The 17,407-nt window shown below is 38.6% G+C and overlaps 1 protein-coding gene across 1 annotated transcript; it reads left to right on the top strand.

The window, feature by feature from the left end:
- The first annotated feature begins 5,105 nt into the window (after positions 1 to 5,105).
- LOC116780518 (zinc finger protein 541-like) lies at positions 5,106 to 12,109 on the top strand. The gene is made up of 10 exons (XM_032675638.1): positions 5,106 to 5,234; positions 6,444 to 6,635; positions 7,838 to 7,887; positions 8,040 to 8,179; positions 8,607 to 8,710; positions 9,280 to 9,355; positions 9,696 to 9,784; positions 10,313 to 10,396; positions 11,228 to 11,391; positions 11,834 to 12,109. The coding sequence occupies exons 1-10, from the start codon at positions 5,106 to 5,108 to the stop codon at positions 11,928 to 11,930; spliced, it is 1,125 nt and encodes a 374-aa protein (XP_032531529.1). The 3' UTR covers positions 11,931 to 12,109.
- The last annotated feature ends 5,298 nt before the right edge of the window (positions 12,110 to 17,407 follow it).

The raw sequence follows: 17,407 nt of genomic DNA on the forward strand, positions 1-17,407 counted from the left end.
ATTTCACAAGGGTTCATATAAAAATACCTTTTTTTTTTTAACAAATAACTTGTTCTTTTGAATTTGCCCTTTGACATTCATAACAGGTTATTAATCATATCCTTAAAATAAAAAGTCTTGGCAGAACTAAAAAAAACACTTCGGAGGCTTCTTTTCAGAAGGGACAAATTATGGATATGAAAAAATGACAGATTTTAGCATGCAGATTAGGCTTTCTCTGAAGTAGAAGAAAAACCATAAACAAAATTTTTATTAAACTTTTGCCTGTTCAGATGTAAAGTCAAATAGAAAAGTAATATATTTAACAGTAAAAATGTAGTAATTGCTCTCTCTTTTCAGCAACAGTAGCTTAGTGCACACTTTTAAGACAAAAAGTATTGTTTCCTCAAAGCACTGCAGATCTCTGGAGGAAAGTATTTCAACATTGATTCCATTTTGAGCTGATTCCTTATTTGTTTTAAAAAGTGGGGAGTGGGAGAAAGCAAAGGACGCAGGCATATCACTAAATCTAATTACTGGAAAGAAACAGAACAAAGGAACCAGATCAGTCATTTTATTGTGACCCTGGTCTCTTGTTTACAAAAGTCTTAGAATTAAAATCTTTAACATGTTAAGTTACCAAAAGTCAGTTCATTCAATGGTTGAAACAAACGTCACTGGAAATATACCAAAACTGAGGGAAAATCCTATATATCTTTCTGCCTTTGAAAAAAAAATCTGGCTCTCTGAAGCATTGCATAAAAGGGAAGCAAACCTGCATTATTAGCTCAAAAGCTTAAAGTTATTCAGGTTGCATGATAAGAAAACATGCAATTCATGAGGAAGAATTTTCTTAGTAGAGCCACATCCCTTTATCCCCCATTTAAAACAGATAACTGCTTTTTCTGTAGTTTCAAAAGTATGCAAAGTCAGAACAATACTCCCTGTGAAATACCCAAATATAAATGTGCAGCGAGCTCTATGCCACACTTGAAAATTCAAAGCTCAGAATAACTTAGAAATTGTAAATGTCAAATCGTCATTTTACTAAACAGAGATCTGAAGTGTTAGGGAGAAAACGTGCAGGTCTTTGTTGAAATACACTGGTCACTGAGAAACTGAATGTTTTCCCAAGGATATTCTCGTTTCAGTCTTTCCATAAGGATGAAACAGATAATACTGTTAGCATTTATGTGGATAAAGAGTGGTAGACAGAGTACATACTTAGTGCAGGTCTATTAAACTGGGTTGCCAAACAATTTCAAATATTGGATGGTACTATTATTTCCATGTGGTAGAACTGCAGCGCATGCAGAGTGCTCTGCTCCAGCTTCTATTGTCTTAGAAAGAAAAACATTTAGAAGTGTGTGTGTACCACTAAAATACTGTGAATCCATGCAAATCAAGTTTTCCCCTCCTTTAATAAAGATTTATGGATTAAAGATTTATGAACCTAAAACAGAAGCCTGAAATAACTGTAAACTTCTTGAACTACTGAAAGTAGTGCTGGAGTGTAGCTCATAACCAGGTATTACAAAGTGCTAAATATTATCCTTTGATAAGTCTCATGGCATTTTTAGCAGAAATTAAGATTTAATTTTTCATCTGCTAGTGCACTATCAATATCCTAGACTATCAATATCTAGAGACTACCAGCATAGTTTAAATACTTGAAAGTGGTCACCAAAAGATGGGATAGTAAACTATTATTTTTGTTCACAAAGCACATTTGCCTTGAAAACCCTAAACTCTTTTCCAATGCTTTTATGTTAGCCTTTGGTAGGTGTGACTGGTTTCACAGATGAGATGTCACTTTCATTAAGCTCAGTAAAACAAAAGTCACCAGAAGCTATGTGATCCAATTGGTGTAAAGAAACTAATTTTGAAACATGGTACCAGGTTGTTAAACATCTTTTAGAAAATGTACAGAGAAGTATATTCTCAGACTCAAATCTTGGCGTTCATATTTTTGGATAAAAGCTCTGCCTGTAACTCCAAATTTCTTATTTTTTTCATGCTGTATGACTCAAAAGAAAATCCATGTTTACAGTCACTGAAAATATGAATAATATAGAACCCAAATGTGATACAGAACAGAAAGTGCAAAATTTTGAATCAAGCAGACAGATTTTGCAGAATTTCTATTCAAAAGGGTAATTGCATTGTAAAACATTTCTTCTCTGATTTGCAATATTCACAGTAACAGGTTAAAGAAATTGTATGCTTTCTACTTCATGCCCATGCCTGTGCTGTGAGATGCACTTAACATTTGAGTAATATTTAACAACCAAACAATTCCTATTTTTGGAAAAGGATATCTATTGGAGTGTTGCAGAAATACTGAGAAAACAGTCAGCAAAATAATATATTTGGGTTTTAATTCAGATGAAGATTTACGTGAAAAATACAAGAGAGTCAGTATTACATGCACTGAGTAAAAAAAGCACTGCAGTTTCACATAGATGTCCCATCCAAAAGATAAGCTTGTTCAGTGATTCTGTAAAGCATTTGCAATGGAACATAAAGTGAAACAAAAAGTTAGTAATACACAGTCATAGTTGCTCCCTTTCTTATCCACCCTAACAGCTAAAAACCCTCAACAAGGCTTTCATTATCTAGTATCTCATTTATTGTAACAACCTTTCCCTGAATAATCCATTTTTCACTGCTCATATCTTTCCAGAATGCTGTTGCAAAATTCATTTCCGTGTCAGTTTTACAAGAACTCTCCCTTCTCCAATACATCCTGTATAAAGTAGGGCCTGTGTAATTTTACATTTCACATTGATATCTGGGACAACAGTACTAGCAAATTGTATACAGATTAAAATGTTCCATGAAGCGAGTAGTACTGAACTGAAGCGAGTAGTGCTGTCCGGTTAATTTTGATATTGCGATCTGCATTAGCTCCTTCTAATCTTTTGCTGTTGGTTCATGTTTGCAATCCATACTTCATAAATTTAGAGACTTTGAATTTTGTCTTTTAAAACCATAGCATTGAAATAACACAATGCAAAACAATTTCCATTTCCTTTCCATGTTGCAGATTTCCATATGAAATTTTATAAGGTAATTAGTTTTATCAGCTTGCTTTCTAAGGGATTTTTAATAAATGACTGCTTTTAAAAATTCCTATTACAGTTATCCTTAAATATACCTATTAAAAATATAATGTTATCTAATGTTGTATGCCATGAATAAATCCTTACTCTTGTTTCAAGACTTGTGCAATGTTTAATTTGAGCCTGAGTGAAAATATCTTTTTCCTCTATCTCTTTATATGTAAATGTGTGCAAGTATCTACGTATTATATTTATATTGGTTAACTCCATATTGCCCAAAGTGCCCTGTAGTGTGCTTTTAAATTCTACATGTTGTTTTATGCTTGCAAGAGTTGGCAAGTGAATATACTGAATGTTTTGGCCTGAGCTACATTACAGGATTGAGGTCAGTAAGTTCTGTTCTATTAGTGTTTCTGAAGAAACATTTCCTCTAGGAATTCTGTGACACCACTGTCCTGATTTGTCCTGCCACAGCATTCTTTCAGTTGTTCTATTTTGTGTATTAACTTACAATTTAACTTTTAGGAATTGTTTAATTATTTTATAGAGTTCTTCAAGATTCTGTGGATTAAGAGAGATTCATGAAAAAGAGATGCTAAAATCCAACTATACATTTAAAGTTGAGGAATTCACTAGGTCATTTCACTGGTAATATTTTCACATTTCCAGAGAGTAAGCAATTGCTATTCCATATTTCATTAAGATAGGTCCTCCTTCTTTGGAAATTTAATGCCAAAATATCTAAGCTTATTATCTCTACACTTTTGAAGTCATCTGTCATCCTTTACTGTTTAAGCCAAAATGCTATATCTGTGATTTAGAGTATTTTAATTCATACCTTCATTGTTGAAAAAAATCTCAACTTTCCTGTAATCCTTCCCAACTGTATTATGTATATTATATGAAGAATGTACCATCCTAAGAATATGATGTCCAGTTTCTGGTCCCAATAGCCAAATCCCACCACCTTATTCTGTGTCCTCACTCAACTACACAAAATGGCTTTCTAATTAAAAGAAGTGGAAAGTATTAGAAATGTCCATGCCTTTTTCTTCCATATAATGTTATTGTTTCTGGATTTTTTTACTAGTTTTTTGCTGTGAAATATAGGAGTGAAAAATATCACTCCTACCTAATAGCAAGTTCAGTTTTGTAAAAACAAAGACAAGGAATTGGTACACTAAGGATTCCTGCCCTGGGCTCTCTCTAAATTACATTATGGTGTAGTAATGTAATTTGGTGTAGTAGCTCATATTATCATTACTATTTTATATAATGAAGAAAAAATTTGTAAGGCCTAAGAATTATTTGCAAAGGACCCGAAGTCCTTGGATGGCTGATCCCCCTTTTTTGTGTTATGGTGCATGACACCAGAAATGTTAACACTCAGGAGCTGTTGCTGGGGGCAGTGGGAGATGGAAAATGCCCCCTCAAATGCTGAGCGCCTTTCAAGGATGAAACCATGGCTCCGCTGGAGATCTCTATCTCTGTGCTGGTGTCAGTTGCACCCTGGCATGCAGGCAACAAGGTGGGTGGCAATGAAGTTCCTCTGGTATTTTAATGTACAAAGAGTCTGTGAGTTTCACTTAGCCCACATCTTAACATTATTACTCTTTTACACCCCAAATAAACTCAGATATGCCAAATATACTTACATAACATGACAGTGATGGACTTGATCCTGCAATAATGGGCCTGGTGAAGGTTCCATGGTCCATAACAAAGTATGGACTGGAATACTAAATGATAAATGATAAATAATAAAATACATAATTTAGTATTGCAATTATTTATTGGCATAATAATTACATGTAACCCATAAATTCCATAAAGAAAAGTGACATCGGAAATACCAACAGTTACAACACCAAGGAAAATATTTTGGATTTTACTCAGTAATTTAGCAGATTACAGGACAATGTCTTAATTTATTATTTTAATTATTTCAGCGCTTTCTGATTAAAAACCCTGCAGTTTTCTTTGGTGGCTCTTGCTCTCACAAACACAGCTCATGGTTTCCCTAGAGTAAAGATGAGAGCTGATGGTCTTTTGATTGCACTCCACATGGGGAACTACCTAGCTGGCTTCTCTGAGAAGCTGCCAGAAGTTTCGCTGTGTCTGATGGAACCAGTGCCACCTGGATCCGAGACAAACCTGCTGCTGGCCAAGGCTGAATTGCAAACGAAGCTGGAAGTACCTCTGGAATAACATAGTTAAGAAGGAGGGGAAAAAATGGTGCAACTGCAGCAAGAGAGAGATATTCAGATTTGGTTTTATTTTTCCTTAACCTACTCTGGTTTGACTAGCAATAAATTAAAATAATTTCCCCAGGTTTCTTATCAGGCAGAAAATATCAGAGTTTCATGACTACGTTTTGGGGATATCCCTTGTCCGGAAAAGATAGAAGAGGAAAAAGCCCCTTCATCACTTGCAGGTTCTGTGCCCTTTCTGGAGCTCTGGGCTTGAAGGGATGTTACTTTTCCAGCCATTGATTTCTGCAAGAAAAAGATGGGACTTGTAGAGTCTACAAAGTATCTGCTTTGCAGTGGGCCTTTTTTAAGAACTCTACCCACTTAGTTTGCTCTTGTGTGTGCAACAAGCTCACTGGGAAGAAAGTAAGATTTGCTTTTGTCTAATATTAGGCAGGAAAGCAGTAAAATGTGCTGGATTTGGGAATAACTGGAACCTAAGTATTAAAAACAAATTTTATGGCTATTAATCTAAAAAAATAATTCTCTTAATGTTAATCTCTTAGATGAATCCCATAGTGTTTTTAGAGGAACATTAAGCTTCTTCAAAGAGCTGGCAGAAATAGGAATTCCACATTAAATGTTTCCTATGGAATTACTGGTATTGTGTCCATATGTGTGTATGTTTGTGTCCCCATCAATTCCCCTTAAAAATATCCTGTTTCTCCAAGTTTCAAGGAATGAGTGCTGAGGTGAGAGAACAATTTAGTGACCCAAAGGAGAGAAAACTTGCAACATTGTTAGGCACCAGACAACTTAGAAAGGGAGCAGGATGAATGCCCCCACTTAGAGAGAAAGCTTCAGAATTGATTCTTCACTAAATGACTCGCACCATCTCAGAGCCAGAGGAGACCCAGCTGCAAGTGTTCTTCTAGTTCTCCAGTTCAGGTAATGTGGTATCATCTCTTTGATGGAGTCAGGATCCTGTGCACGCTCAGCTTGGAGGCACTTTATAGAGCAGCACAGAGAACACAGAGAGCCTTCCCTGCACTGCTTTCCCCTGTCCAGAGGACTTCTGAGGCATGCCCTGATGGGAAGGTCCTCAAGGTAAACTTGCCATAGAAGAAGTAAAAGAAGCAAAGGTAGCACAACCGTTATGTATCCCCGTTGGGTTCCCTGGGGTTCTGTATGGAATGCTGGGCTTGTGCCCCAGCAACCGTTGTTGTCCCCTGCTCCTGCAGCCGTTGGTGGAACACAGGTGGATCGCTGGTGGAGCAGCAGCTGCAGGATCTGGTCCTGGGCTTTCTCTAAAGAGCCAGCTCCTAGCCTCAGCCCCGGATCTGGCTTCTGGGTCAACATTCTCGTCTCCTCCTGTGCTCCCAGAATTGCTTCAGGGCTGTCAAAGGTAAGAAAATCCTTGTTTGCCCTTAAACTGGTATCAGAAGTGCAGGAGAGTCCAGCTGGCTGTCCTACTGACCACAACAAACATGGTCTGGCTTTCCCCAGAAGAGGTTATAAATTAAAGTGGGGTCCACTTTAATTATGCCTCCAGTGGAAATGTGGACATTTCAACAGAGGAGATAGGGAGATGTCATGGTGCAGTTTCAGATCCTTGTCCACTGATGATCTGATTACGAGTTCTTGGTACCTCTTTAAGTAGTAAAACTACGTTGTGGTTACCCCAGAACAATCCTATCATTACAGAGGGGTTCAGGAGTTGTGTCAGCAAATACCATTAAGCCCTGACTCTGCCCACAGCTTACCCAAAGCTTTAAAAAACAGAATTATGTGACTTCTCCTTTGCAATTCCTGTTGTGCATAGGATGCAACCATTTTACTGGGCTTGTCCTCCAATACTGGCTTTGACCCCCCCAAAATGTTCTGGTTTTAATAATTATTATATTTGTATATTTATATAAAATTTAAATTTGTATTTATATTTGTATATAAATTATAGATACGTTCTATTTTAATATATGTATATAGACTTTTTATTTTTTACATATATTGAATATCTTTTCTAGATAGATATTTGTATAAATTTCTCCATGCTTTTCAATCCCTGTGAGGCTGGTTCTGCCCCATGGTTAGAGGCAGCTGTGAAATCCCATCCTGAATAGTCCCTCTCAGGAACAGAATCACAGAATCTTCTGAGTTGGAAGGGACCCACAAGGATCATTGAGTCACCCCCCAAAATCATGCCAAGTGCCTGAGAGTATTGTCCAAATGCTTCTTGAGCACTGTCAGGCTTGGTGATGTGACCACTTCCCTGAGGAGCCTGTTCCAGTGCCCAACGACCCTCTGGTAAAGAACCTTTTTCTAATATCCAGCCTATAGCTCCCCTGACTCAGCCTCCTTCAGTCCTATTACTGGTCACTAGAGAGAAGAGATCAGTGCCTGCCCTCCGATTCCCCTCGTGGGGAAGCCGCAGACTGCTATAAGGTCTCTCCTCCGAAGTTCCAAGTGAAAAACTCAGCAATTACACCAAACTGAGGGGAATTCAGAGAGAATAGCTAGTGGTTTGCAACAATGAGGACGAGAAGGAAGTCTACAGGGCAGTGTGGGCAGAATGATTTTTACCTGGAGCATTGTTTTGATCTCTTTCAGGTGGAAAGGAGAAGGAAAATGAAGAGGAAAGCAAGAGTCCGCATTAAGCCGTGAGTTCTGGCATAGCGATTAAAGGACAGCAAATCTGGGGAATGGCAAGGAGGGAACTGCTATTTCACAGTCAAAGTGGGATTGGTTCAAGCCCATGGGTCCATGGGATATTCTCTTCACCACTTGCCTTTCTCACCTCCACTTCCTTTAGACACATCAATGTTGGCAGCGACTTTCAGGCTGAGCTCCCTGAGCTGCAGGCCAGACCCCCAACTGAGGATGAAGAACACGCATCCCTGGTCTGGAAGCCGTGGGAGGACACTGATTCTGACATGGAAATGCATGACAGAGGTATCTGCATGCTTTTTTCCCACCCCTGAGATACCTGGGTTTGAAAACCCCTCATTTTTTGGTAAAAAAGAAGCTTCCTGAATGTTTCGCTGCTCTTCTTGTCTCTCCCATCTTCCCACATTGTAGTGTTAGAGGGAAGGAGATTGCTCACTTTTAGTAGACCAGCAAAAAGAACAACTTTTATGCTCAAGGGCATTTGTCACTGGCCAACAACTCTGAAAGAGGGGAGATTTATCCCTACTTATCATTACCAGAGCTGCTTTTAAGAGAGAGACAGCACTTCCTTGGGACATCTCAGCCTTTCTTCCTGGCCTTTTCATGTTTGTCAGTCTATCTTCAGCTCTTCTGCTTTCCTTCTCCCTTGTAATGCAACTTTTCCCCTTTCTGCCCAAACCTGACTTTCTGTGCGTTTTTACTGTGCTTGTAGTGAGAGATCTGCTTGACATGGCCATCTCCAGTGGCATTCCTGGGGCAGCAGCTAACCTGGAGCTTGCCCTACACTGCCTGCATGAGGCGCAGGGCAATGTTCCGGTAAGGAGCAGATATTTGGATGGAATGAATAGGGGAATTAATGGAGAGGGAATTAATAAGGACTGGGGACTGGGACAGCCTTTGCTGCCTGCTCTTTGAAGAAGGGATTTAAGAAGGAGCACTCGCCATGTGCTGTGTTTCCACAAAGAGGCTCTGCCAGCCCAGGTGCTGCAGCAGGGAAGAGCCCAAGATGGCTCAAGCAGGAGGAAAGCCTCTCCTGGAGGCAGTGGCCCCTCAGCTTGCTCCTGGGGATCTGCATTCTCTAAGACATTTTGGTGTGGATTGAGGAAAAATTTCCAAAAGCCTGTGTGGGCTGAGGTGATTCTGGATGCAAGATGAGCAAAATCATTGGGTTGGTGAGCAAAATCATGATATTGGAGAGTGGAACTGAAGGGCTGAGGAGCAAAACGAGGGACTGAGGAGCAAAATCACAAGGTTTTACCAATATAACCAAAATCTTCCTTCAGCAGACTGAATCACTGAAGTGGCAAATTAGCTGAAAGAAAGCATTTACCTTTTTGATTCCTTGTGGTTGGGACGCTAAAGTCTTTTTCTCCTCAATCCTTCAGGAGGCTCTGGAGATGTTCCAGTCAGGGCAGCCTCAGATACCTCAAGGCCATCCCTTGGCTGATTATCATTATGCAGGTAACTGAAGTAGAGCTTGTTCCTTTGCTGACAGATACTGCTGTCCACTTAATTGCCATGTCAAGCATTTATTGTTAAAAAAGTAACATGAGAACAAGATCTCATGTTCCTCGGGGGTAGGGAAAGCAGCAGCATCTACCCCTTCAGTTTTAATTGTTTTCTGTGCTTTTTTCCCTGGGGAATGCCTGTTCTTGTCTTCATTGCTTTCCAAAGGAGAGATGTCGATAATTGAATAATGAAGGATGCTGATTCCTCTTCAGCTGCAAGTGACCTGTTTTACCAGAGGGATCTGTTTCAAATTGGTAGAGTGATCAATTTACCTGTTGCTTTTTATTGCCAGGCTCTGATACATGGACACCTCATGAGAAGGAGTCATTTCAAATGGCTTTTCACACCTATGGGAAGGATTTTCATCTCATCCAGAAGGAGGTAAAGCCACTGGACATTATTTGCCCTAATGGACAATTACAATGGAATGTTGATTATTTCTGGTACCAAATACCAGAATTCAGTCTCTCTCTTCTCAGATACTAGAAGTATTAACATAATAACAAAATGGTACACTGATTGCCTGTGTGAAAGGTGTGATTCTGCCCTTCCAGCCCTTTTTTCCAAGCTTTTTTGGAACAGGAAGGTTTATTTTCTGTCAGACAGACCTCTCCTGTATGTGTGCTGGCACTTCCATGGCACATTGCAGTGGGATAACAGGAGAGAATGGGGAAAACAAATATCGTGCTAGATGGATTTGCTGTTGATGTGTGCCTTAAATGTTTTGCTATATGACATAACATGTTTAACTACATTGCATAATACTTACTTTATTCCCTCTCTATTTAATTTTACTTCCTATTCCTTTTGCTCCACTTTTTTACTTGCTATTTTACTCTCTACTCTAATTTTTCTCCAATGCACAGTACAAGATTGCCATTTTAGATTCCTTCTGTTGTCTCACAACAGATTCAAAGTAAGACAGTGGCACAGTGTGTGGAGTACTACTACTCCTGGAAAAAAGAACATAGGATTGCTCCCCCTCCTGCTCAGGTGAGTGGGAAAAAAATCAAGAAATGCAAGGAGGGTCAAAAGGTTGGGAAAAGGGGAGAAAACCTGCTGGGAGGGTTTGTGAGATGCCGCTCTGCCAGGAACACATCGCCCTGTGCACTGGGAAAGGCACAGCAGATGCTGCCCAGGGCTTTATTGCATTGCTGCTTTGAAATACTGACTTCTGTAGAATAACTTTGACCCAACAAAGCCATGCCATCACCAAAATGGGCTTTGACTCCTTACGGACTTCTTTCAAGAAGTGCTGGCACCCTCGCTGATTTCAATTCCCCACTACTTCCTAACATGAGTAATCCTGGTTGTGTTAAACTAGAGGCTGCAGATTTTCAGGGATCTTTCCTAGCATCCCAGCACGCTCCCTAAAAGGAGCTGCTGGTGCTGCGGCTCTGGTGAAACTTTTCTTGTCAGCAAACAGGAATTTGGTTCGCAGAAACAGAGAATATTTTGGGTGGTAGAAACTGGGTAACTGTGTATCTTCAGTAATTTGACTGAATTTTTAACCCGTTCCCTAGACATTTGTGGAGGAAAAAAAATATATAAATAGATAATAAATAGAGAGATATAAATGATAAGTGTAGAAGTAGCTATATAGATAATTACATATTTATCCCACCACTTTGGGCAGTAGAAATGAGATGGTTTTTCTTCCAAGCGCTGTGTGTGCTCCCCATCCTTGCAGCCCAATCCAGGCATTTTCTCAGCTCTTTAGCGTTTGGAGGAGTTTATTTAGGCCGATACATTTTTGTACTGGACACTCTAATTTCCAGCTTTCTGAAAAGAAGGAAAAATTCATAAAGACTCTTTGATTTTCAGACTGTGGGCAGACCAAAGAGGAGCAAAAACCCTCCCAAGGAGGAGAATGGGGATGTGGAGAAGAGAGGCCGAAGAAGGCCCCGCAGCACTGTATGTCCATGCTGCAAACCGCCACAGCCACCCCGCTCAGCAGGAGGCCTGTTTCCCTGTAGGACATGCAAACGGTGTGAAACTTATTCTTCCTTCTGCTAAAAACCTGCTGCTTTAGACTAAAACAGACTGAACTTTTCTAAGGCAGTTGGAGGATCACCTCTCATAGCTGTGTTCAACATTACAACTCACTTTAACCCCAACCAGCTTATTTAAACCTCAGCATTCAGAACCCTTGCTGTAGCCCAACAAGACAGAGTTCATAGAAGTAGGAACACCAAAACTTGGTTTAATGGAGTTAATCAGATTAAAAATATGATGTCCTGAAAAGAAAGAGAAATTTGAAAGAGTTGAAATAACAAAGCTCAGTTTCATGGTGCTTATCAAATTAAGAATATGTCAAATCCCCAAAAGATGGAAATTCGTAAAAATGGAAATCTTGAAGCTTGGTTTAATGATGTTTACTGAATTAAAAATAAAGGAATTCAAAATGCTGCTTTGTTTCCTAACTTCCAGGGTGTTTGAAACAATGAAGGAAAGGAACAGACATGAGAGAAGCCATTGCCCACAGAAGGAAGATGAGCCTCACCCCAAGAAGAAAAGACCAAATTAGGGGTTGTCTGGGGCTAGCAAGAGTTAGATGTAAATAGGAGTTGATGTAAATTAGATTGGCTTTAAGGTTTTAGGGTTGAGGTTTTTTCCTGTTTAGTTTATTAGAAAGAGATTTTGATTAGTTACTGTAAGAGGTTTGGTGTTATGTTCTATATTTTGTCTTTTTGCATTTATTAAGTCATTAAACCAAAGTTCATTCCATTTTGTCTCTTTGTCTTTATGAAAAAATTATCCAAAGTTTGTTATGCTTCCTTGGTGTTGCGAACACAGCATTTGCCACAAAAAAAGAACCTGGGCATGCACATTCTGCAGGCCCAGCCTCTCACTCAGCAGGCGGGGTACTACAAAGGGGGGTCCTCATTACTGCCACTGAAACAATGGTGGGATTTTATCCTTTGATTCGTAGAAATATCAAGTGGGAGTGAAAAGGAAGGCTTTGATTAATTCAATGAATTGGATCTAAATTAGTGGTCTCATCTCATTGTACTTGGAGGGATAAAATGCTCTTTTTTGGTCGTTTTTGTTGCCAAGCCACAAGATTTTCATGGCTTTATTTTATTTCAGTAAATGGATGGATTGACCACCTTCAAGGTCTTTTCCAACCTGTCTGATTCTATAAAATTAATATCCACATTCAGTACAAAGAAATCAGTTGTTCAGTTTCATTTTCTCTTTGATAAAAAGACCAACCTCCAGCTCTGGGCCTCAATAAACCTCCTTACCTAATGCAGAGGGGTATGAACATTATCCTCTAGCTTCTCATAGTTTGTATTTGCAACAAAAAAAGCGTCAAAGTCACTTTTTTATCTAGCCCAGTGCATGGGGGATGCATGGCAAAGTTTTGGTAGCGGAGAGTGGGGGAATGGAGTGGAGGATGAGGGAGGGGGAACTACTAGTCTGGCTCTGACAGGCTTCCAGGAGCTTCCTGGTGTCTGATGGAGCCAATGCAGGTAGGCATTGCAGAGTCTATAAAGTACTTGCTTTGCAGTGGGCATTTTTTAGGAACTGTACCCACTTAGTTTGCTGTTGTGTGTGCAACAAGCAGGCAGGGAAGGAAGTGGGATTTGCTTTTGTCTAATATTAGGCAAGAAAGCACTAAAACCTGCTGGGGTTTGGCATATTTGGAACCTAAGTATTAAAAGAAATTTTAAGGCTATTATTGTGAAAAGGTAATTCTTGTAATGTTAGTCTCTTAGATGAATTCCACAGTGTTTTTAGAGGAACATCTAGCTTCTTCAAGGAAGGTGCCAGAAACACATAGGAATTCTGCATGAGATGTTTAAAGGTACATGATTGCTTTAGAGCAATTGACTTTCCCATAAATTTCTATTCTCCATGTTTTTAAGGGTTTGGGTGGATCAGGTATTGTTTTGATACAAGTTTTGTTATCATGATCGGTATTACTGTGATCTACTCTTTATATTAATTTGTAACTTCTCTCTGCTCCAAACAAAAGCTTGTCCTAAAACCCAGTTAGATTTAAATAATAGCAAAAGAAGAGTTTTAATGTCTTTTCTTATATATTCTTTATATCTTTCAGGTAGCAATTTTATTACATTTTAAAGCTTTTCTGTTGCAACCATGAGAGACAATATTTAAGATAGGTATTTTCATGGGCCTATTTTCATTTAACAGTTGAGATTAATTTAATTCCTATTAAACCCTGATTTCTGTTGCTTAATAACTCTTCCTGTTTTCATATCACTTCTTCAACTAAATAATTGTTTAAATAAAAAAAATTCTATATTAGTTATTTACTTAGAACAACAAAAATACAAATCAGGTGGCTCCACGCACAAAGTGACAAATGAAGCAATGAAAGCCATAGCATCCAATAGTAATTATAATAAGTGGTTTAGCTAAAAATTTGTAAAATGAGTATCTCATCACTCATTTTGACTTGCCTGTCTTATTTAGATGGAGATGTCTCACAGCTTTGCTGTAATTTAACTTTAATAACATCCCTGTTAAGTAGATGCCTGTTGAACAGACAAGCATTACTTAAATAATGACACTTCAGAAGTGAATTAACTTTCTCCTTTGCAATTAAGTAGCTGTTCATCACCATTCATCAGCTTACTAAATCATCTTTCAGTATCTTCATTATTAAGTATTAGCCACCCACAGTGTAGGCCATACAGTAACTCCTTTCCAGGACTAGGTTTGAGTCCTTTACATACTGATGGTACTGGAAAGGAGAGGATAACTACTCAAAAATCTCAGGATAGATGACTTTTAAGGTTATGAAGAACAAAGGCATTTGCTTGGCTGACACAGTAATAAAATGCTAAGTTATTATAATAGTGACTTGTATATAGAACTGCTTTACTCAAATTGCATACACATCTACAAGTTCCATATTCTGCCCCAGATTTGTTAGATTCAGATCAAGAGAGAATAGGACAAAAAGTGTATGATGCCTTCTTCATATCTTCTATGAAGATATTACATTAACAGTAAATGTCGGTTTTCTAAAACATAAATATCACAGAATCACAGATGTCAAAGGTCAGCTATAATAATGACTTCAGTGACTTAGATTTCCCATGGGCCATAAATCTTTTTCTGGTTAATCCAGTTTTGAGCCAAACAAGTGGAATTTAAACCAAACAATTGGAGTCTGTTGAAGAAAAGCACATAGTCCTCATCTGTAAATATGTTGGCTTTTTTTTTGTTGTTGTTCCAGTAACTAGCCACTTTAATTTTATGGATAGGTAGCTTATTTTGTATTTTATGGTTTTAATTTCAATTCATCACTATTGTGCATACCTTAGGTGACTTCATTCTTTATTAAGTTTTATTTTCCCCTGATGAGATACAGGCACATCCTATAAAAGTCACCTTTCATCTCTCTTTTGGTTATCCCAGTAAAATTGAACTGATAAAGTTCTAAGCTTCTGTAACGCTTTCTCTTTTTTTCAAGTTGTGAAAAAGTCTCCTTCGTATCCTTTCTTGTTCACAGAATTACATAGGATAGTAAAGGTTGGATGAGGCCACTGGTGGTTATCTAGTCCAATCTCCTTGCTCAAGCACGGTCTCCTAGAACAACCGTACTAAGGAATGTGCAGACAGCTTTTGAATATCTCTGGAGAAGGTGTCTCCACAACCTCTCTGGGCAATCTGTTGTAATGCACGGTCACCTGTACAGTAAAGAAATTCTTCCTCAACTTCCTGTGTTCCGGTTTTTGCCCGTTGCCTCTTGTCCCAGTCAGGGACTCAGCACCACTGAGAACAGCCTGGCTATACAAAAAATGTCCTCTTGACACACTCCTATCAGGTACTTGTATACATTGAGGAGTCTCCTCTCAGTCATTTCCTCTCGAGGCTGAACAGGCCCAGTTCCCTCAGCCTTTCCTCATAAAAGAGATGCTCCAGTCCCCTCATCACATTCACAGCCCTCTATTGGACCCACTCCAGTAGCTCCATGTCTCTCTTGTTCTGAGGAGCCCAGAAGTGGATACAGCACACCAGGTGAAGCCTCACTTGTGATGTCAGCCCAGCTGATGCTAAAGAAAAAACCTCAGAAGCAGTTAATTGAGGGTGAGATAAGGAAAGGGTTTTGTGCCAAGGCATAGATGTTACAGGACGCGCACACCGGCTGTGCCTGAGATGTTACATTTTATAATACTGTCTGTCCAATCCCAAGTGGTTCCACCCTGTTACTTTTGCTCTGGTCCGCCCCGGGCCCACCTCCTGGGAATTGGGTCTGGGGACCTTTTGGGACCACCTCTTCATCACCATCACCATCTTCAGAGCACAAAGGGTACACGGTCACTCAGTTCTTGACTGTGTTCTGTTGTTCAGGCCAAGACATGAGTGTTCTCTAAACAGCACAGGTCTTGCGTTGACAAAAGACTAAACATTTCTACTGAATTCAGGGGTAGGATTGATATGGGGTGCATGGAATGGGGTAAGAGGGTTGAAGAATGTGTAAACTACTTGTGCTACAGGGTGAGGGATAAGGACTGCTGCTTCTAAAATCTACTTTTACTACTTATAAAACTTATAAAGCTTACAAAATCAGAAAAATAAGAAACTAAAAGGGTCTTAAGGCATCACCTGGGCTGAGTAGAGGGACAGGATCAGCTCTCTCGACCTGCTAGCAATGCTAAGTTATTACTAATGCTTAAAATAATTAATTAAATAAAAAATTATAATATTTTTATACTGATAGCAGAACTGAAAATGATAGTCCTGTAGTTACTACTATTTCTTTTAACTGCTTTCTTGAAATGCAGCCTAAGACTCCATAGAAATGATAAATTTCAAACTAGTTACATAACAAATTATTTGACTTCTTCTTTTTTCCCTTAGTCATGGGACTAGAACGCTTTCCAGTATATTTGCCTGCCTTTCTTCCTCTTGTTTTCAAGGCTTATGAAAGGTACAGTGACTGCATATCCATGACAGATGGTCAAATAATACATATTGTGAGCGGAAACTTGACTTACATCTCCAAAACCTTGCCTGGTTTTTGATTTCTTCTTGGACGGGATTCATTTGACTAAATGAACCTGTCTTACCAGTATTTTACAATGTATTTCTCAACATCTGATCTATTTATCAAATACACCATCTACACTTAACAGCAAGCAATAGAAATAGAATTAGAAGCAGAAATAATAGAAATAGTGTGTGATACAACTGACCAAGCATAGATATCTATTTTAGAACAAAATTCTTTGGTGTCCAGTAATAAATCCTATTCCTTGTGTAGATTCCTGTTCCATCTTGAGTGTCATTGATACCTTTGTTTTCTCTGCCATTCTAACACGAATTATTGGGTGATGACTGATAGGCTTCTTCTAGAACAGTTTATGAATCTTCCAGGATAGCAAAGGAAATCTGCAAATATACCTTAATTTTAAAAATTATACCTCTCTTCAATTTGTATGTCTTTTTGCTCGTGGTAAGCTCTGTTTCACAGTCAATAGAACCAAAATTACAGCTGTGTCAGGAACAGCTTTTCTTTTTAATATTTGTTATTTGGTAGCTGTCTGTTTTGCTGCAAAACTGTTTCCAAAATCATGGTCATTTGGCATACACTTCTGTGCCTTGAGCACCTTTCTGGATTTCAAATCAGTTAGTATATTTCTAAAAGTTTAGCCAGGCTGTGGAAAGAATATCTGTTTGTTAGTTCCTTGCTATTCAAATACTAATATGAAAATTATGTTCATATAATCTAATCAATGAAAACATTTTTTTTTTCTGAATCATATAGTGCCTACTGTTTTTGAGGATTTGCAATAGGGAGATACTCAGTTAAGGTGGTAGGAGTAGCAATATTCTTCTTATTAAACAGATATATTTTTCGAAAGCTAGCTTTTGTTCATAAAGAGATTAGTTATTATACGCATTTATATAAAGCAAATTACTACATATCTCTGATAATTTTAAGATAAATGAAAGCAAGAAACAAGGAAACAATTTACTAGGCAATCTGCAAAATAGAATTGTTAACAATTAAGTAAGAAGAGT

This window comes from Chiroxiphia lanceolata, chromosome Z, assembly GCF_009829145.1.
Source record: "Chiroxiphia lanceolata isolate bChiLan1 chromosome Z, bChiLan1.pri, whole genome shotgun sequence".
Classification (NCBI taxonomy): Eukaryota; Metazoa; Chordata; class Aves; order Passeriformes; family Pipridae; genus Chiroxiphia; species Chiroxiphia lanceolata.